Source organism: Anopheles maculipalpis, chromosome 3RL, assembly GCF_943734695.1.
Source record: "Anopheles maculipalpis chromosome 3RL, idAnoMacuDA_375_x, whole genome shotgun sequence".
Classification (NCBI taxonomy): domain Eukaryota; kingdom Metazoa; phylum Arthropoda; class Insecta; order Diptera; family Culicidae; genus Anopheles; species Anopheles maculipalpis.
In genome coordinates, this window is record NC_064872.1 from 87,901,795 (window position 1) to 87,928,546 (window position 26,752).

At 42.0% G+C, this 26,752-nt stretch overlaps 2 protein-coding genes across 4 annotated transcripts; both read right to left on the reverse strand.

The window, feature by feature from the left end:
* Nucleotides 1–8,296: 8,296 nt before the first annotated feature.
* Nucleotides 8,297–11,818, reverse strand: LOC126563248 (flightin). Of its 3 annotated transcripts, XM_050219879.1 has the most exons (5): nucleotides 11,676–11,735; nucleotides 10,113–10,269; nucleotides 9,612–9,764; nucleotides 9,423–9,505; nucleotides 8,297–8,366 (listed from the first exon to the last, which is right to left on the reverse strand). In XM_050219879.1, the coding sequence occupies exons 2-5, from the start codon at nucleotides 10,229–10,231 to the stop codon at nucleotides 8,311–8,313; spliced, it is 411 nt and encodes a 136-aa protein (XP_050075836.1). In that variant the 5' UTR covers nucleotides 10,232–10,269; nucleotides 11,676–11,735; the 3' UTR covers nucleotides 8,297–8,310. The 3 variants fall into 3 exon arrangements, with proteins under 3 accessions (XP_050075836.1, XP_050075835.1, XP_050075834.1); XM_050219878.1 differs by lacking the exon at nucleotides 8,297–8,366 and having other exon boundaries at nucleotides 9,349–9,505; nucleotides 11,691–11,818; XM_050219877.1 differs by lacking the exon at nucleotides 8,297–8,366 and having other exon boundaries at nucleotides 9,349–9,505; nucleotides 11,676–11,737.
* A 5,172-nt stretch (nucleotides 11,819–16,990) lies between these two features.
* On the reverse strand, nucleotides 16,991–26,237 carry LOC126562743 (uncharacterized). The gene is made up of 5 exons (XM_050219320.1): nucleotides 26,141–26,237; nucleotides 23,335–23,470; nucleotides 22,770–22,995; nucleotides 18,422–18,628; nucleotides 16,991–17,312 (listed from the first exon to the last, which is right to left on the reverse strand). The coding sequence occupies exons 2-5, from the start codon at nucleotides 23,442–23,444 to the stop codon at nucleotides 16,992–16,994; spliced, it is 864 nt and encodes a 287-aa protein (XP_050075277.1). The 5' UTR covers nucleotides 23,445–23,470; nucleotides 26,141–26,237; the 3' UTR covers nucleotide 16,991.
* Nucleotides 26,238–26,752: the final 515 nt, after the last annotated feature.

A 26,752-nucleotide genomic window follows, 5' to 3' on the forward strand; every position in this document is an offset into this window, starting at 1 on the left:
AACTAAAACTAGTCCCGGGAAAGCAGAAAAAGAAGTAAGCCTAAGATGATGATCCTAAATTATTAACAGAAAAAAGGATATTATGAATATTATGATTGAACGAAAGTAACAACAACAAAAAAACGCAAAACGCATATAATAAGACAAACGATTATGATGGTTACACTAATTAACAACACAATTCTGTGACATTTGATTGACGTGTTAGGACGCAAAGATGTTTAAGCTGTAAGCATGCAAGAGAAAGCTGCAGAAATATCTAAACAAAAAAAGAAACTATTATCTCAGAACTCACTTCTACAAAAACAAAAGCATAAAAACGGGCACACATGAAGAAGTTTGCACTCGGTTTAACAGTTTCCGCTGTATGCGAGCCTCAAACACTCCATAAGAACAAAAAAAAAAATGAATATGCAAGAAGAAAGAAGGAAAAACCCGGACCAGCATACATGTAACGCCGGATGAATTGTTAATATATCTTTACAACACGGAAAATCCCGGTATCAGGTATGGAAAGCTGGTCAACATTACATCATCATGAGGCAGGAATAAATAAAACAAAAAACAAAAAACAAAAATATACATATATACACATAAAAGAGAGAATTTAACGTAATAAAAAAAAACAGATAGAGAAGAATACAACTGAAAATAGATAAGAACAAACAAGCAAGCACACTTTGCACGTGCTATTACCACACAAATCGCACACATATCTGCGCACGCATCACTGCGTGAAGTGAGCACTTCAGCGAAAAGAAAAGAGCACTTCATTCAAAAAGCTCCTTCGTGTTAATGTAATTGTTGCGCGCGTGTGTATATGTGTGCGTGCGTGTGTAAATACATATGCGTGTGTGCAGATGCATTTAGATAGTATTTTGGAAGTAACATTAGTACGAAGAAAGGCTAATCCACTGAATGGTAACCATAGTAGCGGCAGTGCGAGATAGCCGGAGTGTAAGGAAGGAAACGATTTATGATCAAGGCAGGCGGCGCGAGAGCGAGACACAACTACCTGATTTATGGAGTGCACCACACTTGCAGCTGTTGGCAAAACTGCATTATTCTATATAGTTTATATTATATATCCGATCCAGTGGGCGTGCAGTGAGAGGAATTACACGAAACTAGGAAAAAGGAAGTCGCCCCAGTCTGGGTGGGCTTACACGGGAAGGCACATACACATACACAAAGCAAGGAAGTAAGTAATAAGTTTAAGGTGTATATTTTTGCAGTCTAGAAAGGAGTCTGCCATTCTGCTATCTGCTCATTACGATTTTTACAGATATTTTACATACAGCAAGAGGTGTTTCATTTAAACGAAATAGTTCATTTAATGTAAGGGAAAATTTATTTGTTTTTTCTATTTTCTTTCTCATTCTTTCACGTACATAAACTTCACTTGTTAGATAGATAGGCGAACGACATTAAAGTACTACTCTTGAACTCCATAGTGTATACTGCTGTAAACGCCAGATCGAACGCTGTTGTTGAAGCTCGAAGGAATTTTGGACTGGCTGTGACGATCGCGTACCAGCCATCGGATTTACGCCATTTTAGCCTGCCATATGGCTACTCTTACCGTAGTACTACCCTCCCCATCCCCTTCTTCCTACCTAGTGATCCGGTTTTCCCCTTATTGCGGGCTGCGTTAAGGCTTATGGCCCACCGAAATGGTACTAAACAACATCAAACAGCTAGAGGCTCCAATATTCCACAGCATATTACCAAACACGTAAAGGCAAACTAGCTGTCTCTCTTTCTCTCTCTCTCTCTCTCTCTCTCTCTCTCTCTCTCTCTTTAATCAGCCATCTTTGCATGACAAGAGTGTTAGTAGGAACGTAGCGCAAACTTTGATATTTATCGTACGCTACGATAAAACAAGAAGAAATGTTCCAGAGCAGAAAAGAAAATAAAAAAAATACACACATAAAGTTAATCCACTTTTTCCAATGGTAACGGTACGACTTGCAGAATGGAGGATGATTTATTGTAGCGCTAAAGCAGCAAACAGATCTTTAAATCGATAATATCCACCCCTTTTTGATGCACAACCAATCGTTTTACCACTACATTTTACCTGTTTCTCGATTATTGTTCCAACGGAAGAAGAATAAAACCTTTAGTCTTAGCATTAGTACAAGAAATGCGCGTTGAATCGGATAACACACGTACACACACACAGAGAGAGATAAAAACAAACGACAAATAAATCAAACACAATGGATAACTTTTTGAAACTAAAACAGAGCAAAGGAAAGAAAAAGAAACAAGAAAATACACGCGACACACGTAAAACGATATAATCCCGTCTGAAAGGACCTTGCCTAGAGATTTAGTGAACAAACGTTAATACGAGACGAAAAAATAAAACAAATAGCCACACACACAAACGAAATGAGACAAGGAATGGAAACTTACTGACCACAATACTCGTACCGAACAAAACGAAAAAGAAATAGAAGAAAACTTAAACAATAACGCAAATGTGTAACGAACGCGTTGAGACAAAATGAGAACAACAACAAAAACAAATACCAACTCTATATATTTACTTGCACAATATCTAAGGCACAGCTCTTCCGAAACTTTTCAAAACTAACTTAAAACAAAAGAAAACAACAAAAAAAAAACACTAGCTAACTAACGTTTGCAAGAATGAAGAAGCATTGTGTAGTAGAATGCCAGATGTGCTGGTGGATAAGAAAATAGAGATTAACGAAAACAGAAAGATGTAACAGAAAAACTTAAACCAATAACAAACAAACAAACAAGAAAAACGAAGCAAAAAACTCCTTTAAAAACAGTAACAAAAAAAAAAGAACACAAGTGTGAAACCGATTTATCGAAAGGCAAATATTTTTAAATAATGCTAAAACACAAAAAAGCTCGTATGGGAAAGGGGACAAGACAAGGCAAGGCAGTTTCTCTCAAACTCAACCACTTAATGTCGGATGAAGGAAACAGAAATCAGGAGGAATGTGGGGATGCAACACGTTCACCGTGCGTGTGTGCGTGTGTGTGTGTGTATAATGTTTAAGCTTAGTGCTGTGGAATGAAAGATGTTGAAGCGGTTTGAGCTGTTTGAGGACGACGACGAAGAATACAGGACGAAAGGGTTGCCTAAAAGAGTTTTGAAGAACGGAAATTTAACTCTCGAGGAGTTAAAAGAGAAGGGAAATGTGTCCTCAAGAGGTCCGCTGATTTAAAAGTTAGTTTAAAACTAGATGAAAGTTTTATTTAAAGTAAAACAGCAAAAACTACCAAGAAAATCACCAAGAAAGCCGTGCAATCTATATATTTTGCTTTATTTGTACTCAGCTTTCACCTAGTTTGGTCATTATATTGTTTCTCGTATCAAAATTAAGTTATATATTTAATTTTAAGTCTCGTTTTTACTTTAAATCAACTCGAGAGTACAACAATTGTCATGGAAAAAGAAAAATACGATCAAATAAGAGGCACAAATTCTTTGTTTCTTAAAAACAAATCTCTTAAACGGGCGCTCACGCTCATGCTAAAAAGGCGTCACAGACAAGGACAATTTTCAAACAGACCGAGGTGAACAGATACGAAACGTAAAGCGTAACAAAGGAAGAAGAACACACGAAAACACACGTTCCACAGCAAAAACACAATGGCGGCAACAAAACAAATGGCGCTGATGATTTGAACAAATCGACTATGTTAAACAATTTAACGGAGAAAATCAATAAAACTCATATAACGTGTTGGAAGATGAAACGAGCTGTTATTATTAAAAATTAGCTACTCCAATCTGCTAGCTTACTGGTTTTAAAATTAAGTGTTAGGTAAGGAAACATTTTTTTAATGCTAAAACACACCGCCCGCCGGTTGATTAAAGCGTTCGACGAATGTTCGATCGGTGTGATTTATGAATCAGCGCTTCCTCGAGAAGCTCCTTGTAGGTTGTTTGATGTCTGCCTGCGTTGATAGGTGGTGTGTTTTGGCTGCGCTGAAACGATGCATTACCACCGATGAAGCTGTACTCTCCGAGGGATTTTAATCTACGCCGAAAGCTGTCCACTTCGAAATAGTTTGATGCGCGCTGCTCGGACACAATTCCGCTGGAACCAATGTTCAACACTTTCTTTGACAATTCCATTGTTTACTTAGATTGCTTTTAGCTATGAACGAGCTTGGAGACAGAGGTGCTATAGACTTGTTCACTGCTCGTGAATGATTGAGTACAAACTATCAGCAGCTATTGCTATTTATAGTTCGTCTACAGGTATTTATTTTTTATTGAATTTCAGTATGACGTCTTGTGCCGTATTGTCAATGTTTGTCCACAGGTATCTTGATGACATTTTTTGTACCCTTTTAGAAGCTTTGCTTGAAAAAAAATCTAAGAAAAGTGGGCGTTTTCAGTGACAGATTTTGCCTTTTGGAGGTGCACTAAACGGCCCGTTTGAATCTAAGCCCTGCCTCCATCACATTGAATCTAAGTGCGGTAAGTGCTCGATTTTAGCTACCCATGTGAAGCCATGCAATCGGGGTTATACCTGTTTTTTTGAGCGCTTTTTTAAATCTTTACATTTGGCAAGAAGAATATTTTAAACTGGTGTTTTCGTATCGTTTAGGGGTTAACGTATCGTTAACAAAAGCAGGTATTCATATATTTATGTTAAGTAATATTTAACCGGCTTCGGATTTGTTTAGTACGATCAGAGAAAACAGATCAAATATTTATAAAGTTTGTTGCAAGAAACCCGGCTTGAGAAAATACGTTGTGGACATTGCTGCTGATGATATTCAAACAATGCGTACAAATAAAATAAAATTTCAAAACATATTTAGACAAAACGTAAAAATATTTTCCATGACGGAAAGAAATTATTCTCAGTTCCCTTTTCAAATTTCGCTTTGCTACCTCTTCGCCCGGTATGTTCTCCAAGACGCATTCAACCTTGGTATCGAATTTTGCTGCATCATAATTTGCTTCTTTTTGCACTAATTTCCTACCATTAGCGTTTGGTAGTAACAGGAGAGCATGCATTCGAGGAGGTAACTGGTAGAAGGCTTCAAATTTTGAAATTCGAAATTAAATTTAAAATTTAAAATTTTAAAATTCGAAATATTTCAAAAGCTCTTTGAAAAGGCCGTTTCAAAAGCGAGCTGTAATTTCTAAGCTTTTTTAATGCGCCGCAGAGTATGCAATGCGCAAAGCACAAGGCGGCGTTTTTTTTCTACCAGCTCAACGCAATTCGATGTTTTTTCGACGAACTGCAACCTCCTGCACTGTGTGTTCTCCTGTTACTCGAAATCAAATTTTGGTGCAAAATTGCGCTTATTGAGATCGGAATATTTTTCTCAACGCCGAGAGGAAATAATTTTGCTGCAAATTGAAGCGTTAAATGGAATGAAAAATTTCTTTCTTTCATTTTTGATATTAAATCCAATTAGCAATGAAAATTTTCTTTTTCTCTGTTTATTGATAACAACATAACATTAAAAAAGAAAGTACTTGGATTACATAAATAACTTTTGTATTGATTAGTCCCCGCAATTTTTTAACAATAACTGAATGGTGGGTGGTGGGATCGGGATGGGGTCGGAGTGGTGATGAGCGGCTTCAAAACGCATCCAACGGTATGCCAAACGCCACGATCGACCTGCGACCACCAAAACTGCGCGAGTTATCACCGATTTTCAATGTTTTACGCTATAACTTTGCAGGGAGTGGAGGGATCGGGTTGGGGTGTTCGGCAAAAAGATGCGCGGCTTCAAGACGCATTCTTCGGTATGCCGGACTCCATGATCGAACCATAACTGAGCGAGTTATCACCGATTTTCCAATGTTTTACGCTATAACTTTGCAGGGAGTGGAGGGATCGGGTTGGGGTGTTCGGAAAAAAGACGCAAGGCTTCAAGACGCATCCAACGGTATGCCTGACGCCAGGATCGAACCAGGAATGAACGAGTTATCAACGATTTTCCACGGGAATGTTGTTGTTTTCCGCTATAACTTTGCAGGGAGTGGAGGGATCGAGTTGAGGTGTTCGGCAAAAAGATGCGCGGCTTCAAGACGCATCCATCGGTATGCCAGACGCCAGGATCGAACCAGGAGTGAACGAGTTATCTCCTATTTTCCACAGAAATGCTTCTGGCAGAATTCCCCCTCCTCCCCCACCACCGGGTTTTGGAAAATCCCCCTTAGTCCTCTTCGATAATAAAAATCAGGTTTTGGAGCTTTTTGAAACATATTTGAAGAAAGAAACAAAATTGAGGATGAACATCTGGAAATGTGGAAAACAGTCTTAAGTTGAGCGGAAAAATATTTGTCATGACGGAAGGAAAATAATTTTCTGATCACTTTTAAAATTTCCATTTGCTACCTTCTCGAATTCATGCTCTCCTGTTACTCCTGTTCAAATTTTGCCGCATCGAAAACCGACCAATTTTGGCACAAAAATCCGACCAGAAGCGACTGATAATAACAGGAGAGCATGCATACGAGTAGGTAGCTCGGGCCGGCCGAAACACCCCAACCCGATCCATCCACTCCCTGCAAAGTTATTGCGGAAAACAACAACATTCCCGTGGAAAATCGTTGATAACTCGTTCATTCCTGTTTCGATCCTGGCGTCCGGCATACCGATGGATGCGTCTTGAAGCCGCGCATCTTTTTGCCGAACACCCCAACCCGATCCCTCCACTCCCTGCAAAGTTATTGCGGAAAACAACAACATTCCCGTGGAAAATCGTTGATAACTCGTTCATTCCTGGTTCGATCCTGGCGTCCGGCATACCGTTGGATGCGTCTTGAGGCCGCGCGTTTTTTTGCCGAACATTCCAACCCGATCCATCCACTCCCTGCAAAGTTATTGCGGAAAACAACAACATTCCCATGGAAAATCGGTGATAATTCGCTCAGTTATGGTTCGATCATGGCGTCCGGCATACCGTTGGATGCGTCTTGAAGCCGCGCATCTTTTTGCCGAACACCCCAACCCGATCCCTCCACTCCCTGCAAAGTTATTGCGGAAAACAACAACATTCCCGTGGAAAATCGTTGATAACTCGTTCATTCCTGGTTCGATCCTGGCGTCCGGCATACCGTTGGATGCGTCTTGAGGCCGCGCGTTTTTTTGCCGAACACCCCAACCCGATCCCTCCACTCCCCGCAAAGTTATAGCGGAAAAACAGCATTCTCATGGAAAATCGACGATAACTCCGTCATTCCTTGTCTGATTCTGGCGTCCGGCATAACGTTAGATGCGTCTTGATGAACACCCCAACCCGATTTTTCCACCCCCCGCCCAGTTATTGCGGAAAACAACAACATTCCCGCTCATTTTTTGTCCGATCGGAGACCTGCATATGGTTGGATGCGTCTTTGGACGGCGCATTTTTCTGTCCAACACATCTCCTCGATTCCTCCATTTCTCGTTTATCGGTTAGGGTGGAGCAATTGACAAACTCAACTGTAGCTGTAGTACTGTGCTTGTAGATTTTCATCGTGCAATCGGAGGCTTTATACGAGACATCTAACGAAGCTCGCGCTCGTTTCATAATTGCTCTGGCGAGGAAGGAGAAAGATTAATCATTCTAAGACTGTAGGTTCTCTTGCCGGTGAGGTCCTGCTGGCCGGTGACAGATTAATCTGCAACTGGGAGTCCTCAGTCAGTCTCATTACCTTATTTTATGTTCCATTGCTCAAGAAAAAAACTGCAAAACTAAATTCTAGAAATGGATTGAGGTGTATAAATGCACCTCTTGATAGAGCTAGAGTTAGTTAGATAGTTTTGCAAAAGTGAAAAACAGCCTCCTAGATGTATGCAACTACCCGGAACGATTGTTCTTCCACGGAGCGTTTACCTAGAAAATGGTTGGTTTCCTTTAAAATAACCGGTGAATTATATTTTAACGACAATCTAGCGTTCCTTTTGTACCTGACTAATTAAAGGCTTTTTTTTGCATGATTTTAAGCCATATTTTCCACAGTATTAACTATCTTCGCTGCGAGTAACGTCAAGGTAGCCGGACAGGTTAAAACCTTTTGAGATTAGAGAGCGAAATAGGGCGAGGTAAAAGATTTTGAACAATGTTCCCAATTGTACTAAACCCATATTAATATACAGACACATCTATACATTCAGCTTAGTTTTAAAGTTACTTTCGTTTATTGAAATTCGTTCTTGAAAAGCTGTTCAACGGGTGTCCCGGAAAGGTGTTGTACAAAACAGTGGGTAATTCCTGCTGCTGTTTCCATTACTCTGTGTGCTGTTCCACCGACACGGACTAGGCATGTGAAAATGTGTGTGTTTTCTTAAGCTTCCTAACCGGTCACCAGCCTCGGTAAGTAGTGCTCAGATAGAGCCTTACCAGTGGTCGACTTTTCCCTATCGCACCGAACAGTGCCGTTGTACATTGTACATTGAAAGTTGAGGAAAAGAAAGAATTAATAAAAATGTTTAGTACAGTTTGTTGATTTGCTCAAACAAAGCTTCAAAAAAGCGAAAATAACTGCAAACCAAAAAAATAAATAAACAGACAGCAAAAGCGATAATTACAAAGCATGTATAGAAATAAAAAAGAACCACAAGCTCATCATCACGGACTCGGTTCGTTGCCCCGCAGTCTCACGTGCCCGCCTGGGTGGTAATTATTTATCAGGTTACACAGGTTTCGCGCGCGCCTTAACTTACTTAAGGGAAGGAGGGGTGGGTGGGTTTTCTAATAAAAGTGCAGCGAAACAAAGCTAACAAAAAGTGCAGCGCTAAAGCAACACAAACACATCTTAACACTGTAATCTAATGCGTAGCCCGAGAAGTCGGTCAAGTGAAGCGGCACCGCCCTTGTGGGTATGTTTCGAATTCCAAGGACTCTGCAGCGCTTACAGCAAACTTCGAAAGCGAACCTTCCAAAAGGATCGTTTGGGATCGTGTCGAGTAGGGCGGAAAAGGGTAAAAGGAAATCCTGGTTTGGGGCGACATTTCGTTTTCGTTTTCGAGTCTCTCTGTAGGTGGCTGTGCGATACAAGCATTTTGTTCGTTTTGGTGTGGCGTTGCATTGTTTCTTCATATTTTTTTTTGTGTCTTTTTAAGATTCTTTTTTTCAAAACTGCATTTCATAAGCTAAACAAGCGGAAGCATTGCTTTATGTTTTATTTGCGAGGGTTTGTTAATTTTTCATTCGTTTATAAAAAAAAAATATATATCCCGAGCGGCACACAAATTAGTGGGAGAAAGTTGAAGCTTTAGAGGATCAAAAAATAATTCCTCAGCCAGAGTTACGGGGTTCCGGAGCTGGGGATTTCGGTGGTTGATGTTTTTGACTTGCCACTTGCCCCAGGTACAAAAGCAAAAGCAAAAGGGAAAACGCATTTTAGAGGATCTTGCGGTACTTTCTGTTAGTGTATGCCTTCGAGTGGCAGTTGTACGACTTGATCTGATTACTTAGCGTGTACATAAGCTTCTTGTCGTCCTTCTTGTGGCTGATGCTGGTGTAGTTGTACACATCGTTGATGTCACGTGTGGCGCTGGAAAGAATTAGGCAAAAATGAAATTGAGTTGAGATAAAGCCGTTGTGATCAAATAGTGCCAGAATCAGCTCGATGCAGAGGGAAAGACACAAGATTAACTCACTTCTTCTGGGTTCTTAGGACACGTTCGGCCCAGGTCTGAGGGCGAGGAATTTCCGACGCAACACCTCGTGATCGCCGATCCAGATAGTCGATGACGTCATCGTAGTAGTTCACGCGGTAGTCGTACATGTAGTTGTATTGCAAGAATTGTGGGCTGGAGTGGATTAGAGATAACATATTTTTTATAAATATCTCATATATAAATAAATAATATTAGCAGTTCATAATATCAGATCATAATATCATCTCGACCATGGAGCAAAATATTCCATATTCGAAAACGTGAAAATGGACACAAATCGACTAGAAAAGTGAATATCACGTTTTGCATACTTTTAGGCGCCTAACTCAAAGTCAAGCGTTAAGCGCCTGAAAGTATGCCATGCTTTGGTTTAATAGAGGAAGATGATCATCTGATTAATTCTTTTTTTATTTATTTTAGCCAATAAAAAATATAATTATAAACCGATATAAGTTCCTTATCAACTTTTCTATCACTTACCGAACCCAGTGCTTGTAAAGTGGCATCTTGCGACGGTTAAAGTCATCGACGATGTTAAGCGGCTTTGCGCCCGGTTTGTTCTTCACAATGACTCCAGTGGATGCAGCACCATCATCCATGGTTAGGCCGGTTTATTTGATACTGTGAGTAAACGTACCTGAGAGAAAATAAATGTATCATTCAGAAACTGAATAATTTTACAGTACAACCACCTTGAATCAAACAGCACACAAACAACCAACACACACACACACACAAACATATAGAAATCCGCCTCACAAGGCTTTGAATGTCGGTGATTAAAATTAGACATTATTTGTAATTGCCTAGCTGAACGGTTGCGCCATCCAACTTGGTGCACTGTTCGCTCGTTTTGGCATCCTTTTTTCACCCTCTTTCCCATCTCTCGATAGTGCAACAGTGCAACGATCGATTTCGTTGAGCACGGTCTCAGTATCAAGACCGCACACACAACGGGTTTTTGTTGGACTAACGTTTTTTCTTTCTTTTCGTCGATTTTCAAGATTGACTCAGCGCATCTGGTCTTTCTGTTTCGGGTGGTGTCGCGTCGGCATGGCGTGGCGTTCCGTCGCCCAGCAACGTCTGCTGGTGACATTTTGCCGGCCTACGGGAACGATTCAAGTAGGCGGAAGTCTCCCGAAACAACTGACATTGCAGCTGTCAAAGGGTTCAAAGAGCGGGTGGAAAGATACCACCGGTCCACCGATGATTTGTGGCACGATACCTCCGGGCGATGATCGTGACAGCTTTTCAGTCATTTTCGGCTGCTCTGGCCGAAGATGAGCGTTTGACGAATGATTTATGTGAAGTGGCGTTGATGGGAGAAGCATTAACTGTTGCCAGTATGCGAAAGCATTGCGGTTAACTTTGTACAGACAAATCCAGTGCCAACAATACATTGAAATTCTGTTTCGTGGGGGAATTTTGCACGCTAATTAAGAGTGGCCAAAGAGGTAAAATTGTATTTTTTTTTCTCTTCTGCTTCACCAGCCGATTGATTTATCCATCGAATCGCGCACCGTTCATCGATCGTTGTGCGTAATTAATTTCGCTTCCTTCCTCTACAAGCCACTTTAAAGCATGTGCTAACGAGGCCAATTTATCGGGCCGCGTCGGGGGAGAATAATAAATTATCTTCACGCCAGTCGATAAAGGCCAATTTTAGCTGCTGCTAACGATGCACACACGTAACACGGACGGAACAAACAATTTTACCGTGAAAAGAGCAAAATTAATGGAAAAAAAATCATTGAAATGCTGCCAGCAAAGGAGGAATTTTATTGATGATTTCATCCATGAAATGGGAATGTTAAAAATAATTACAGTACAAAAAATTCTCTTTCTAACATCTTATCACGCTGAACAACCAAATATTGATACAACTTCTGGTCACATTTCAATACATTTTATAAAGTCCTTTTAGCTTACAACTCTTCGTTTCACCAAACAACAAACAAAAATCAGTTTAATCACACCAAAAACACAAACAACAACGAACAGGTTATCAAACCGCTTGATCAAAAACGATTATCCAAAAGCCACTAACACGCGCCGTACCTGTTGAAATTGACTTGCTAATCCGGTGGAATGAACAGAGAGACTGACTGCTTCCCGTAACTGCACGGTATCGAAATCGACACGTTTGTCGAGCGTTCAAGCATTCGGGTCATCCCTCTTTCCCTCCCCAACATCTGCGGCCCCATTATTTGAAAAAAAGGAAAAGAACTCCCCAAAACACGGCAGCATCTCGAAAGCTCGGTTTCGGTTTGGCACAGTCGGGGCCCGCTCGTACGTGTCACGATCACGAAGATCATCTCTACCGAACCGTCCGATGTTGGCGATCCCATTCGAAGGGAATACAAGAGGCAAAAAGGGAAAGGAAGGACGGTTGAAGACAATTTTTGCACGTTCGAGTGGAAACACCTTTTTTTTTCCTCAGTAGGGCCTGTCGATGGGGGGAGGTTTTGTGTGCGCGCCATAAAAGCAAATTCCCGCGCAACCAAAACCGATCCGCAAACGTTGCACGTCGATCCGCAAACGATGTAGTCGTACGCGCCGTGTGTGTGTGTCCATTCGTCAGCGGAAGCAGGCAATTGAATAGCCGAACAGTGGGTTTGGAAAGAGAGATGGCCAGAGTAAGAGGTCAAAAATATAAATAAGATCGAAAAAGATCCATTACTTTCTGTGTGCGTAAATTATGTTCCTTGTAAGAGGTTTTTTAAGCTGTGTTTCAAATCATTATCATCAATTTTTTAGGCTATCTATTTCAAAAACGAGCTTCACTTAGTATGGAATAATTTTAAGGCCTAGTAGTGTTTTATCTTATGAGTGGAACTGGCAGACGCTAGAGGCCTAACCGGTCAGGTGGGCCTAGCTGGCTGGGCAACGGATGGAAGAATTGAAGAGAGATGTTCCACAAAAGGATGAACTGTCCAAAGACCAATACAACGAAATGCGGAACGCCAGAATCGGATCAAAACTGAGAGCGACTCAAAGACGCACCCAACAACATGCAGATTGCTCCGATCGGACTAAAAATGGGTGAGTTATCTCGATCGTTGCTGGTTCGATCGGGAAGTTCTGCATACCGTTGGATGCGTCTTTGGACTGCGCATTTTTCTTGATCGAACTCGATCCATCTTCCAACGCCAAGTTATTGCAAAAAGTTCTTTTTTTCATCTGACTTAATACTTTAAGCTATTTAAATTATATGTAAAACAGCCCACAAACAGTCTTTTATTGATGCATGCCTATCTGTCAAGTCTTTTCCACCCTTGAATACATGCAGCTACATGTTATCCCAGGCGAATATGCTGCTTTTAGAGTAATTTTAGGAATATTTATGGTGTGGTGTGCTACGTACAACAATTTCAGGCAATTGTGCCAGCAAGAATATTATTCCGCATCCTCATTATAAGCCCTGGAACATTCACCCCGATTTTTATTCGCATTTTTAACATGCACAAGGCTAAAATAGTTCCCTTCATGTCCACAATCAGCGACTAATTAGCACCCGCTGGGGTACTGGTCACTCGACAAATAGCGAGAAATTGTTTATAATTCACTAAAACCCCAACTATCCCACGCTCATTGTCTCGGTACGATACATTCCCGGCTCGCTTCACCTCATGTAGCACGGAGCACATTTGGCCCGATCCATCATCCTCAGTAAAAACGAGATCCGACAGTCCCGACAGTTGAACCCAGCCACCACCACGCTCTCTACCTAGCTACGCACTACAAAAGGTACCGTGTGGGATGATGATATAAGCGACGCGATTATTCAAAGAATTCAAACCGAAATCTGCTTCGGAAGATGCCAGGTAAGGCGGTGGTAAAACTATCCTTCTCGAACGATTGTACCGAAGTAGGTAGAAAGGAGAGCCTGATGTAGTAGCAGCAGCAGCAGCAGCAGCTGGCCCATAAACACACATTACAGTTGTTGCAATTGGACAGTGCGATTCGTTGAGGTAAAATTAACTATCTTATTTTTAACAGTTTTTTGTTTCTTTCTTTCTTTGTTTCTCCTTCGCGTAATACTTGCGCACGCCGCTGAATTCCGACCGAATGTCGGCCGTCGGTTCGAGGTGCATCATTGCAGTCGAGTTCCGTTCATTTTTGCAGCGTAAAGCCCTATGCCCTGTGGGTGTGTGCGTGTGTTCGAGGACAGGGCCCCGTACTGAAACGGAAAGGACAAGCACTGTGTTTCTTCGGACCGTGAGGACGTGCACGCTTTTGAAGGTAGTTGCATAGAGGGGGTGTTTATTTTAGGGAAAGTGGACATCGAATACAAACTGATTGTGTGATGCGTGAAACGCCTTTTGTACGATAGTTGGGATGTGACTCAAAATGAATAAAACACCAGGCGTCTCCATTGCAGGAAGGAAATATTTATCTCGCCATAATGGGGAGTGAATCAATATAAATTAAATATTCTTTAGGACATTTTATTTCTACAAACTTTGAACACAATATGCTTTTCATTCTTTCCATCAAAAAAAGGCACACCTCGGGGACAATTCAACAAAATAATTCGCTTGAAAAAGACCAACCTCACAACGACAAAACATTTTTCTTCTGTCAAAACAAATTCAAAACATTTTCCAAAACCCCATCCTCACGCTGCGCTCGACCGACCATTTATACTTCCATCCATTAGTCACCGGAAATAATTCGCGCTTTCATGCTGTCAGCCGTACAACAACAGCGCCGCATCAGTGCGGCATCAGGTTCCCCGTCCCCACAAGGCGAATTGTTTCGCATCTTCTTTCCCACCACAGTGCAACGGCACTTAAATGTGACGCAAAGATGTCCTATTTTTGGAGGACAATGGCCTGGGCCGTGCTCGATTTCGGCTTCAGTGTCAAGGATTGAGCGAATTGAGTAACCAGGGCTGTCCTTCGTTCCGGTCAGGGATAGTGTTTGTTGGTGGGATGACTGGGACACATTGATGTTTCTTGAGAGCTTGTTTCAAGTATGATAACTTCATAACAATTGCTATGAAATTGATATCTTCTTTTTGAACATCTTGTTCAACGTCCGGTAAGGGTTTAAGGTTCAATTTGCGGTGCTTGTAATACATACCGAAAGATGTGATGTACTTTGACAAACGGCAGCTGGCGTGTGTCAACTAGACGGCATGTGGCACCTGCAAGGAAAACTCTGTGTTCTTCTACAAGGGCATAGATTTTATTTTATACAGGTACCGTTATAAGGAATAGTATTTTGAATCATCGTTACTTTCTACAAGGTTTTGTAGCAGTTAGCATTACGTTTTACATGTTTTTACCTCTACAAAAACCTAATTAATGTCCTACTGGACACACGAGTTGATGTCCTCAGTGTGATGGCAGCTAAATTGATCCTGACCTTACCCTTTCGGCTGGAATGTAAACACTCATCTGACTAACATTACGTACCACTTTTTCCATTCCTGTGAAGCCATAAATTACATTTTTAAACGATCTGATGAGATGACGAGAAAAGATCTACTAATTCTCCTCTCCTCATTCGAGGTTAAACGAACGAAGTATTTCATCAAAATCATTCAGCAGCGACAACACCTGGCCTACCTGATCGTTTGGAGCGATGTTTTTGACGCTGTTGACTTTGTTTCTCTCTCTCTCTCTCTCTCTCTCTCACTCTCTCTCTCTCTCTCTCTCTCTCTCTTTCTTTCTCCGGTCATATAAACATATTTACGGATGAATTATTGGCGACAAATGGTCTCCCAATCGTGTGTATTTTTCCACTTACGTTCATTCGTTTCTCGTAATGGTGACGCAAAAGCAGTCAATTTAGTACGAGTCAGCTCGAGAGTAAATTATTGACTGCACAATGAGACAACGCATTTGTGCTCTACCCGTACAGTCACAGTAATGCACTCGATCGTGGACCAACAGGCTGACAGGCTTGGAAAGGAGAAATTTACAACCCCACCAAAAACCGTTAACACTGTTAATCCACCGCACCGCTACTTGCTCATGAGTATGTGTAAATTTATGTAATCTCAGACACAAACTAGTCGTTTACATTAGTTTCGTCTTACAAAGGCCTCTCGGGGTACGTTGGCTTTAAAGTTAGAGGAAAAGTAAGTGTCATGTCGTACAATTACTTGCTCACGCACGACAGCTGGCATTTCTCGGGTGTCTTTTGTAGCAATATTTTACATCCAAGCACACTCGACGTGGCGGTACGTGGTGTCATAGCAACAAGCTTTGCGTTGGTTTCGTTTACCGCAAGCAGATGGATGAGAGCAAAGGAAAGCGCCTAAAGGTATGCAATAGAGTGTAACACGTGGATTTTTGTACTAAAACCGATGCGTCTATGAGTTTGACGTTGTACTAATTCGTTTGCAGCGTCAATCGATTGCAAAATTTAATTTTAAACTCGTTTTTATTGCTTTTGTTTAGAATTAAACACAAAAATTTGATGTATTTTTTCAATTATTTTATATAAACTTTGAAGTACACACTTCCTTCCCTAGTTTTGCGTAGAAATCTCATAATTCTTCCAGTATTTTCTTTTACCAAATAAATCCCTCTACACGTAATTAATCACAATCATCATCCGCTCACGAAGTTGTACTTTGGTTCTCAAATTTTCCAATGTCGTCCACCGTTAAAAAAACGATTCCTCGCAGACACACGCCACAAGTAAATAAACATCATTTATTATGCATCATGTTTTCACATCGGTTAACTTAGGGTTTTACTGGTTTCGTACGCATTGCCGGTGTAGAAAGATACAAGAGGAAGCGCAGTACACTGCAACGGACGAATTAACCGAAAAACAAAACAACAGTCAGAAACCGCCGCGTCACTTCTCATTTTAAACTCATACGAAAAGAAGAAAAAAAATAACAAAACAGATTCGCGACACACGGCTACAAGAATCCGATACATACAGTCACACAACACACACATAGATATTCACACACTCGTCTTACGCCACACGCCGGCTTGATGCATGCTGTACGTGCTATTGCTACTAACATATTGCTGTCTTTCAGTATAAAAAGCCATCGCTTTGCGTGTATCGGATTAGAGGGCCGATTTTGGTTCCCAGTATTTTCCTACGAGATTCCACTCTTTTTAAACATTACTTAGAGATTGTGTGCACTTTCACTTTCCTTTACCCTTCTGAATCAGTTTTCCTCATTATCTTTTTTCCTCTTCTTATTTGGGATAGAAACTAAGATCTTATCAGCTAGATAGCCCTACATCTTGTACGTATTAAACAAAATATTACACGAGAATGAAAGAGATTGAAACTAAAATCAACAACACACACGTGCCTGTTAAGAACAGTTTTCCTCCTTTTCCCCTCCCCCTATCCTTCTCTTCCCATTACAACCACGGCTTAAAAGCTGACCATCTTTTTTTGCGTAGTTTTCACCTTCAGCACACCCGTCGTCACCTTCATACCGTCCGCGTGCTCACTTAGGCTCGCCGGCACAATATCCTGGGCGGCCGTTTCCGCCAACAACTGCTTCAGCTGTGCATTACGCCGAGCCCGTGCTGCCTGCTTCGCCTCAAACTCCTCAATCTCCTGGTCGATGTCCTGCAGGCGAGCTTTGGTGGCGCTGGCACGCTTGCTCGCGTACGATTCGGCCGTTTCGTCTTTCCACTTGAGTGCCTGAGAGCTTTTGGCCAAGGACGACGATTCGGTACTGGCACGGAACTGATCGCGGTTGACGTTCCACGGGAAAGATTATAGAGGGAACAAAACGGGAGCAAAACATTGGAAAAGGTTGTTCAAGACTAGAGGCTATTGCTTAAAAACGTTTGAGTTGAATGGTTCGATGGGTGAATGAATGCATTTTCTATGGTGACAATGAATTTCTATTTTTAAAGAAGGTCGTTTTTGTCATGAATTTGGCATACTGTTAAGCGGATGATTAATTTCAAACTTCTGCTATCTCTAGGATGAGAAAAAAGCGTAAAATGCTCAACAAAAGTTCCTTAGAAAGACATTTTTTGTCATCTACCGACCAGGAGTTGGCATTCTGTGTATAACATCTACATAGTAGGATATGTTTATGGTGGCGTCCCAGACAACGACCGATCCGTTCCGCACCCCGGCTTAGTCCCGGCGAAGATATTTGCGGTATTTGTACTGCAGACGTATCGAACACGGATCAGCATCAAACAGGCCACCATGAAAGAGCCATAGGATGATGAAGGAAAGGGGAGAGGAACGACGTAGTGCAAGGAAGAAGACATGGTGCAACCGGAAAAGAAAGCAATGAAGAAAAAGAAGCAGCGATATGATACAGAAGCGTTTAGTACGATTAGTGCTTAGAGTGAATGATGAAAGGAAATTTAAAATAATAACACTTTAGGGTGCGAAGGATTGGCAAGGAACTCTGAACTGCTACTACTCGAAAGGAACAGAGAAATGTGCTAACCAAGCTCACAAAATTGTGTCCTTAATAGATGTGTTTTTTTTACTGTTGCATACTTTTAGACGTTTAATTACTCCCGCCTTAAAAAATGTCACGAATTCAACACGATTTTTCTCAAATAATCCTAACAGTAACTTCAAGTTCCGGATTTACTACAAAGAATATTTTTAAATCATATCATAAATTCCGATTCCACAACAGTTAGTTTGCCAGCACATCTTTCTGTCCCCCTTTTCGAGTCACTTTCCATGTCTAGCACGTCTATCTGCTCTCGAGTGCCGTTAAAATGAAGGAACGAGGACTTAATACCCTTTTTTGAGCATAAATTCCTTAGCAAGCAGGCGAATGGATCTTACCCCGCTTTCCCCCTCCCTTTTCCGCTTACCTTGAGTGCCTTGCGTGCCGTCATACCGGTGGAGGAGAATTCGTCCTCTTCGCTGTTTACCGTCGCTAGCTTATCCGCCAGCTTGCGGGCAGTCTGTTCGCTTAGCTTCGAGCGTGCCTCGGTACGGTAAGACTCCAGGGCATCGTCCGACTGCAGCTGACTGAGCAGATTCTTGCTGGCGCGAATGCGATCAAGCGTTGCCTGGACCTGTGATGGAAGGGATGGATAAAAAGAGTATAAAAATGGGGATGAAAAATTACATTTTGAAGGTAAAGTTTTTACACCGATTCAGCGAAAACTTTAATTTGGATTTGACGCAAAGATAGTTGAAGAGATTATTTTAGAACAATTTTTTGGATTATTTTTGAATCATTGATACCACGAAATGATATGGTTTTCCTACCCACGGTTTACCCACGGTCAATGATTTGCAACTTGAAACAGAATCACTTACAAGCTGTTTAAATCTTGTAGTTAATAAAACAAATTGCAATAAAATGGCCCATAATTACCCGTTGCAGTAAAGTGTCGCTTTGTACCGCTTTAAATTACTCATCCATTCAGGGTTTAAATTAACGCCACATGTCTCGATGTATTATCAAAACACAATAAAATCCCACAAAAAAAAACACCTCAAAGCCAACACATTCCTGCTATTCGCTAAAACAAAGCGAAGAAGAAATTGCACGCAAAACAATCGGCGTATTGGCGTAAGAATGTTGACGAGTTTTGTTCCGTCTCCGTACACACGCGGTACGCGGTACAATTACACGCCGTCGGATGGGGCCGATTCGCGTTGCCGCTTTGCCATTTGACGAGAATTTATTTTTAACACCTAGGCGTGCAGCGTTACGGCCACTCACACTGCTCAGACGGTGTCCGGCGTCCTATCAGGATGGCTGGTTGGCTCGCTGGTGGTTGGTCATAAACGTACCCTAGCAGTCGCGAGTCGCGTTCTTCCCTGCTCGATGGGAAGGATGATATTTTTAAAATTACTGCCATCGCTTCGCGTAATACACAACACGCACACAGGGTGGTACAAGGAGAAGAAGCAGAGATAATTGAGGTGTTTTGAGGAAGGTGGGCAAATGAAAATAAAACCTTACTCATCTCACACACACACCTTGCGGTGCTACCGGTTTTGGTGGCATAACATTTTTCGGATAAAAAGCCCTCTCTGCCCCCTGAAAATGCTACCCGTCGCAAGAAGGGTGTACTAGCAAGTGGGTACGGTGCTGAGTCATCAGTGTCTTTCAGAAGCGTTTTGCTAGACGAAAGAATTCAAGGTTCAGTCACACCCGGTTCAGTCACACAAAATATCGTCGAGCCATCAATCAGCTGATTGCTCTGTACTGGGGAGCGCAAAAAGTGACAAAAGCACACTTAAATTATTTCTTCTATTTGGCAAAATGGCGTGATGAGAGCATTATGTGAGCATCCTGAAGCGTGTCGAAGCATCTGCAAGGAATGCACATTTATCATCACGGTGCAGTGTGTGGTGTTTGTTTAGATAAGAGCATCATTGCGGATAATTGCTGCAAATTTCCCCCCGATTTTTTGGCACCGATCAGTGCGGCTGATAGAAGAATATTATATTAATATTGTTCTATAAAAAGCACTCCGCTATGATAACGACACAAACATTTGCAAAGTCAACAAGGTAACAACGGCACACCGAAGGCTACCTTTGGTTTCAAAGTACGTCAATGTGCACACGACGACGACGACTACACACGACCATGGCAGTGGGATGGGCACTTGTTTGACACAACCATAACAAACCACTGTCATCAATCTTTGTTTTGACTGGTCAAGTGGCGGAGCGTGGTGTGTTAAAGAATGGAAAGTTATTTCCACACTACAAACGATCGCGATCGCATGTAGGCATGAGATCATCGAGCGAATTTAAGTGTTTCAACCTTCGCTAAGGGAATATCAATTGTTGTTGATAGCTAGGGTTTGAGCTGTTGTACATCATAAAATAGTTTCAAACTGAGCGAATGATGCCATGGACACAAATAAGCCTACAGAGGCTTTAGATTTCGTCACATTAGTATTCGATGTCAAGCACATCAGGAACATGCTTCTCTTAGTCTAATCAAAGGGTCCTCTAGTGGCACCTCAGCAAACAAAAGATACAACATTGATGTGATTTTGGACGTACATAACAAGGAAGCATTCTGTTGTTATTTTTGCTCCAAGACATAACATCCGCTAAGATATATCACAACCTCCAAAGTTACCCTACGGAAGGGACAAGAATTCTTTGGGGAAGCTGTTGGAGAAAACTATTTTACGATGCTACTTTTTTTTTGGCCTACGTAGAAACACTTCACTCATATATAGATCCATAGATTATTAAGAGGAATTGATAACTCTTCGACTAATAGTCTTTAATTAAGAGCTGGTCAATAGAAACCAGCTACACCAACTTCACTTGTTATCTGAAATATTTCTCATTCTTTTCTTCGAATACTGTTATAATGAGCGCATCAGCAACACTGCAAAGGAAATCATTTTAACTTAGAAAACCCCGAATAGTATGATATCACTCTCTACAACTCGTTATTAAAAATGTTAGCAAACTGTTAATTTGGAGTATGTTAGTTAGTAGCACAAACATGCAATACGATCCTCTTATTTACAATTTTGATTAAATATGTTTCCAGGAATGTGTTTTTTTTTTGTCTTTCCCTTTCCTTTACTATTTCTTTAACTCAAATAGCTCAACTAATTTCTTGCAGTTCGTCTAATTTACCACAAATTCTTTACAAAAAAAAAGAAGATAAAGCCACTCATGAGTAGGAACGGATTAAAGAGACACACATACGAATGATGTCAGGCAATTCAGGCAATGGCAATGGTATTAAAGTTCACACGATCGACCAAGCATGATTAACTGTATCAAGAACTTACGGTACCGATCGCCACGTGTAGAGTAAAAACGAGAGACTAACACCAAAACAAAAAAAAACCAAGGACAGATTCGCGTGGAAACAACGGATGCTGACTCCGAGTCATATCACATTTTATTCACGTACAAACCACGGATACCGGGATGGTGGACGGGATGCACAAACAAACCAAAAAACGGCTACCACTGTGGCTCTTCACTGTGGGACGACTGAGAGATAACTGACAACGCGTGTGTGCACTGCTCGCTGTGTTCTGAGCATGCACCGAAACGGAAACAGCCTTCTTTTTCACAGCTTGTTCAAATTCAAAATTATACTAAATTTTTTGATTTTTTTATGATAGTAGTTACCTCAAGTAAGGTTCGTTTCTTACTAGCTATTGTAAATAGATTTCTTTTGTAAATTTGTTTATCGCTCCTAACTACAACATTCCCAAAAAAAAGGACAATACTACTGTGGCAGGCAACATACGAAGCGTGTTATGTTCTCCCGTTTTTCTTCGGTTTCTTCCTTTATCTACTGTAACATTTTTACTGTAACTTTCAATTCGTTCGCTAATTAGTTTCGCTTGCTAAAAGCGTCGTTTTAAATTTTGTTTTGTTTTGTTTCTATCAAATAAGTTTTAGTAATTTTGAAAAAGAATCAACTATCATCACAACGCAACCGCTTGGCGCAACAATCCAATTACTGTGACGATACACCTAAACCGTTTCGCTAAACCTTATTCGTGTTTAAAAATTTGTAAAGTAAATTTATGGTAGTGTCACTTGTACGTAAAACTCAGGTAACGTATCAAACAATCCTGCTTCAAGCTGGCATCGCTGTGCCTCGATCTGACCGACGGATTAGCCTATTCGTTGGAAACATATTTGAATCTCGTCGCTAAGATGGTGGTAGTAACATTAGTACGACACAAAACGGAGAGTAGGGATGGGGAGGTACATTGGAGGCCATGACAAGGCCAGATAGATTGGTTAGAACAGAAGAACAAATAATTTATCTGGAAGACACTCGACAAGTAGCTTCATATAGTGTTAAGATTGTAATTTTGTTCTACAAATTGCATACCTGTAGGCGCTGTAAGTGATGCAATTTGTACAGCAAAACCATATTCTTTTAACTCTCTGAGCATCTTGCAAGCATCTCCATTTAATGTGTCAGGGTCACAAATACGAAGAACCACTGGCAGTTGCTTCACGAAAAACACACAAAAACCACACAAAACATAAACGGGGTATCCAGTTCAGAAGTCAAGAAGTGAGGACATGTTTATAGGATGTTCTGCTTCCGTAGTTGGATCAGCAGCAGCTGTAGTAGTAGTCGTAGTAGCAACGCGGGAAGTAGCTCGCATCGCTCGGCAGCGGAATAACGTAAATGACGCTGTTATCATGGTTGACCCACGAGCGTCTCAACAGATACCGTCTGAGTCTCACCTGATCGTCGAACTCGCCCTCGAGCGCGAGTGCCGAGCTGACCGGGGCCGGTGCAAGGCTGGAGCTGCGGAACTGTTCCGCCCGCTGGTCAATGACCGACTTCTCGTGGATCACCTTGGATGCGCGGCTCCGAGCGATCTGCAGTTCGTCGTCAATCTCTGCACCGTTAAAGTCGTACCGGCTGACAAATGGTGAGGCACGTGGCTTCACCTCCCGATCGAGTGACCTAATGGAAGGCGGAGTGTGCATAGAAAAGAAATCGTACGAATAGATGAGTTCAAGAGCAAGTCGACCGGTAAAGAAATCGCCCTTCAACCGCGTAAGTCGGAATGGAAATTAATGTTTACATCGTCGCGAATGTCCGTCGTGTCGTTATGACGTCAACCTTGGTCCCACACACACACACACACACACACACACACACACACACACACACGTGTCAAGAAAAGGTTTGATCATCGACGACAGCTGCTGTTGGCCACCCAGCTGAAACTATTTTCCATCCGCATCCGAACAGTTTATGGCTGTTCCGGTTCGAAGAACGGCTAACGATCCCGATACTTACGGTGCACGACGGCTCCTCTCGAGACGGTCCAGAGCGGCCCGGTAGTTGTTCTCCACCATGCTCATGTTGGCGTCATACACGCGCGTACGTAGTCCTCTGCGAGCACTCATTGTGATTGGTTGGTTGTTTAGTTTACCTAAAAAAGACAGTTAATACATTCATGAGTTTCAAAATTTTGCATACATTTAGGTGAATGATATGTTTTATTAATTACTAAAGCTTCCGTACATAGACATTTCCTTTCAAATTATGCCGAAAACTGTCCCTAACCCTATGTTTAGGTTCAATCTCCCGGTCATACGCGTTCGAGCGATCAGTGTTTATGTAAACATTCCACAATTTACGACGCTCAACAGCCATCCCGCTCTCCCTCATTGACCATGAACATTTCATGACCAACGTGTTAAGCCACAGTTGGTGTACATTGTTTTAATGGCAAGTCGTTGCGCGTTAAGTCACATAAACAACCACCTTGTGATCTTGACGATCAGGCTCCCAACTCATCCACGCACAGAAGACCGGATCTGGAAGTGATTATCATTACGCTGCGATTGACGAAGGGTTGTGCTTCTTCTTTTTTTTTGCTTCACAACCATTGTGCGTCAATCAATGAATGAACTGTTTTCCACTTTTCCAGCTCTGGAATTCACTGGAACGAGCGTTACGTAGCGTTACGCGTGCGCGCGCCCTAGCTGAAAAATAAACACACTCCAAGTAAATAAACTAATTTCTTCCGGCCCAGAGCGCACGAGCGAGTGTTTGTCATTAAAATTATTCACTCGTGAAGCTGTCATCTTGACCAGTGTTTTGTTGGCTTGGTCGGTTGCATGGTTTAGAAAAGATGGCCAAAGGTAAATACACAACTTGCACCACCACTAGCCGATTTGGCCGATTACAAGCGCGGGAATTGTTTATTTGATGCTGGCCTAATTAATCTGCATTCCTTCGCCAATGTAGCGCGCCACACTCGAAAGAATGAATTATTTTCATTTTCCCTCGCTATTTAAAGCGACTCGGCGATCCGCATCTACATGCCCAGGTTGTACCACCCATTAGAATAGGGTCAACAGCTTGAAAGGAACGTAAAAGGTAGCTGAAAATAACGCCCTGCCTTCAATTCAAACCCTGCTGTCTCGTAGCTACCGGGAAATGGCACAGAAATCGTTTTCGGTGCACAACACCCTTCGCTGCATCGTAGAACTTCTGTCACTCATTCTGTCGTCAGCGCGACAACCGAGCACTTAATTAGGGGACCCAATCTTTGTGCTGCATCGCGCCAAAAACGGGCAGCCATTGCAACATACACACACTCATACACGCATCCAAACACGCGCTCTTCTCTGTACCGAATTAGGACAACACCTAGGGTACGCAACTCCACACAACAGCCACAAACCACCGTAAACCTTGACTTAGTTCAACTCGAAAGACTCGACTAATCTTTCCGCTTATAGCTTGGGGCAGCAGTTTATGGCCCCATTTTTTTCGGACACACTCGAAAGCCACCCCCCCCACCCCAGCTTGGAGAGGCAATAGGTTACGAGCGTATCGAAAATAGACACTCATCAACCGCGACACGTTTCGGTCGTCCGCCGTCGACAAAAATATGCCGTCTTGAGTACGGCGTTTCGGGAGGAGGAAGACAGCACACACACACATCGTGAACATCTCATTCACCTTCTGCGGTAAGTCTGTGCCACCATAAAAAGGGGAGAGAACGTGATTTTTACACACGAAGGGTGTTCCCTTTTTCTTATACTAGTCAACTAGGTTGAAGAGGAGTTAAGGTTGTTGTTACAGATCAGATTCGCATGCTGGTGCATTCCTCGTGCAGAGGAAACACTAAAATTAGTTAAGGTGACAAGTAATTGCTCGTGATGAGCGTGTACGATTTCACGTGAAACCAACCAGAGGCAAAGATAGCGTATTGGATCGGATCCCATCCTTGGGAAAAGTTTGTAAAGTAATGACTAGAAGCTCATTTCACATACTAACATAAAACGTATTACAAATCGTACTGCATTCCAAGAAAAACGTGTTTACACTAGGCACCAGGCGCCTCCATCACATTTCCCACAAACGACCGGGCGCCTCCATTAAGTTTTTGATTGAAAGACCATGGCATTTTTATTGACCAGGTCCACCGCTGCGATAACTCTGCGATACTGAACATTGCAATTTGTACCGGGCTCATTTTGCACTCTAGTACCGTACAGGTGGTCCCAGCAATTGGTGAGTTGCACATTAAAAATAGTATTGCACCCGTGTTAGCTCCCCCACAAAAAAGCACACACACACACGCAAACAAACAAGGGCAGACTGGTACATCTGGTAAATGTTTCCACTGGCAGGTTCAAATAAACCGGTTTCTCGGTCTTGATGGAAAATGAAACCGATTGTCTCAACTGCATCAACAACCCATATGGAAGAAATCAAACAAAAAGAAACTCAACCGAAATGAACCGCCGGAGTCAAGAGTTGATGTGAGATCATAAAGTAAAAATATTACGTGATCACTAGAACCACCCTCAAGTCCGCCGTCCACGTACGAACCGGTTGGACGTTTTTTATTTTGAATGCTTTTTTTTTATTTCTCCTCCTCGTCAAACGTCGGCAAAGATTTCCACTTGAAATTTGTATTGGCACACAAAATAGATTAAAGCGTACAGTTTTGTTCGTTTTTTGTCGTTCCACGAATAATTTTTTTTGGCCATAAATTGATCGCGATTGGTGAAGCATTCTTAACTCTTGAACGCATTACAAAACATACAACTAATATAAAGCACTTTTTAACAACAAAACCTACCTAAGGGGATATGCAAACGTGGGCAAAGTTCTAGAGCTACACTTGTTCACTCCGCTCTGTGCTGCCTTCTTCTCACTGGATTGAAACGATTTCGTCACACACGGGGCTCCTATTTGTGCTAGCTTTGCAAAGTACAACAAAACCTTATCAGTAAACTGACTCCACACTTAACAGAAAAGATCACAAGGCACACAAACTTCGCACTCTAACCTGTTGCACACGATTCCTGTTCAAGTCCTGGCTTCCGACTGAAGGCGCCCGGTTACCGTTGGGACTGTTATAATGATTCTCAGGTTCTCAGGTTTGCAGTTTTACAGGGGAATGTTGGTTGGCTGGTTGTTGCCTGCTGGTGAGCGCACTTGCGCAAGCTCCCGTTCATCCCAGTGCGCATACGCATCCATGTTTTGCGTGTGGAAATGTCACTGACATGTGTGTTTTCATTCTAGGGAGAGCGGGAGCATGGATCAATATTTTTGAGATAGTAAGAGAGCGCGCGTACGATTAACAACAAACCGTTTAATCACTCAATTTCACACCCCGTGCAACGCTTGGTGCTGATTTATCAGATAACACACAGCAGCTGAGACGATTGTGTTTGTGTGCAGCTAAATT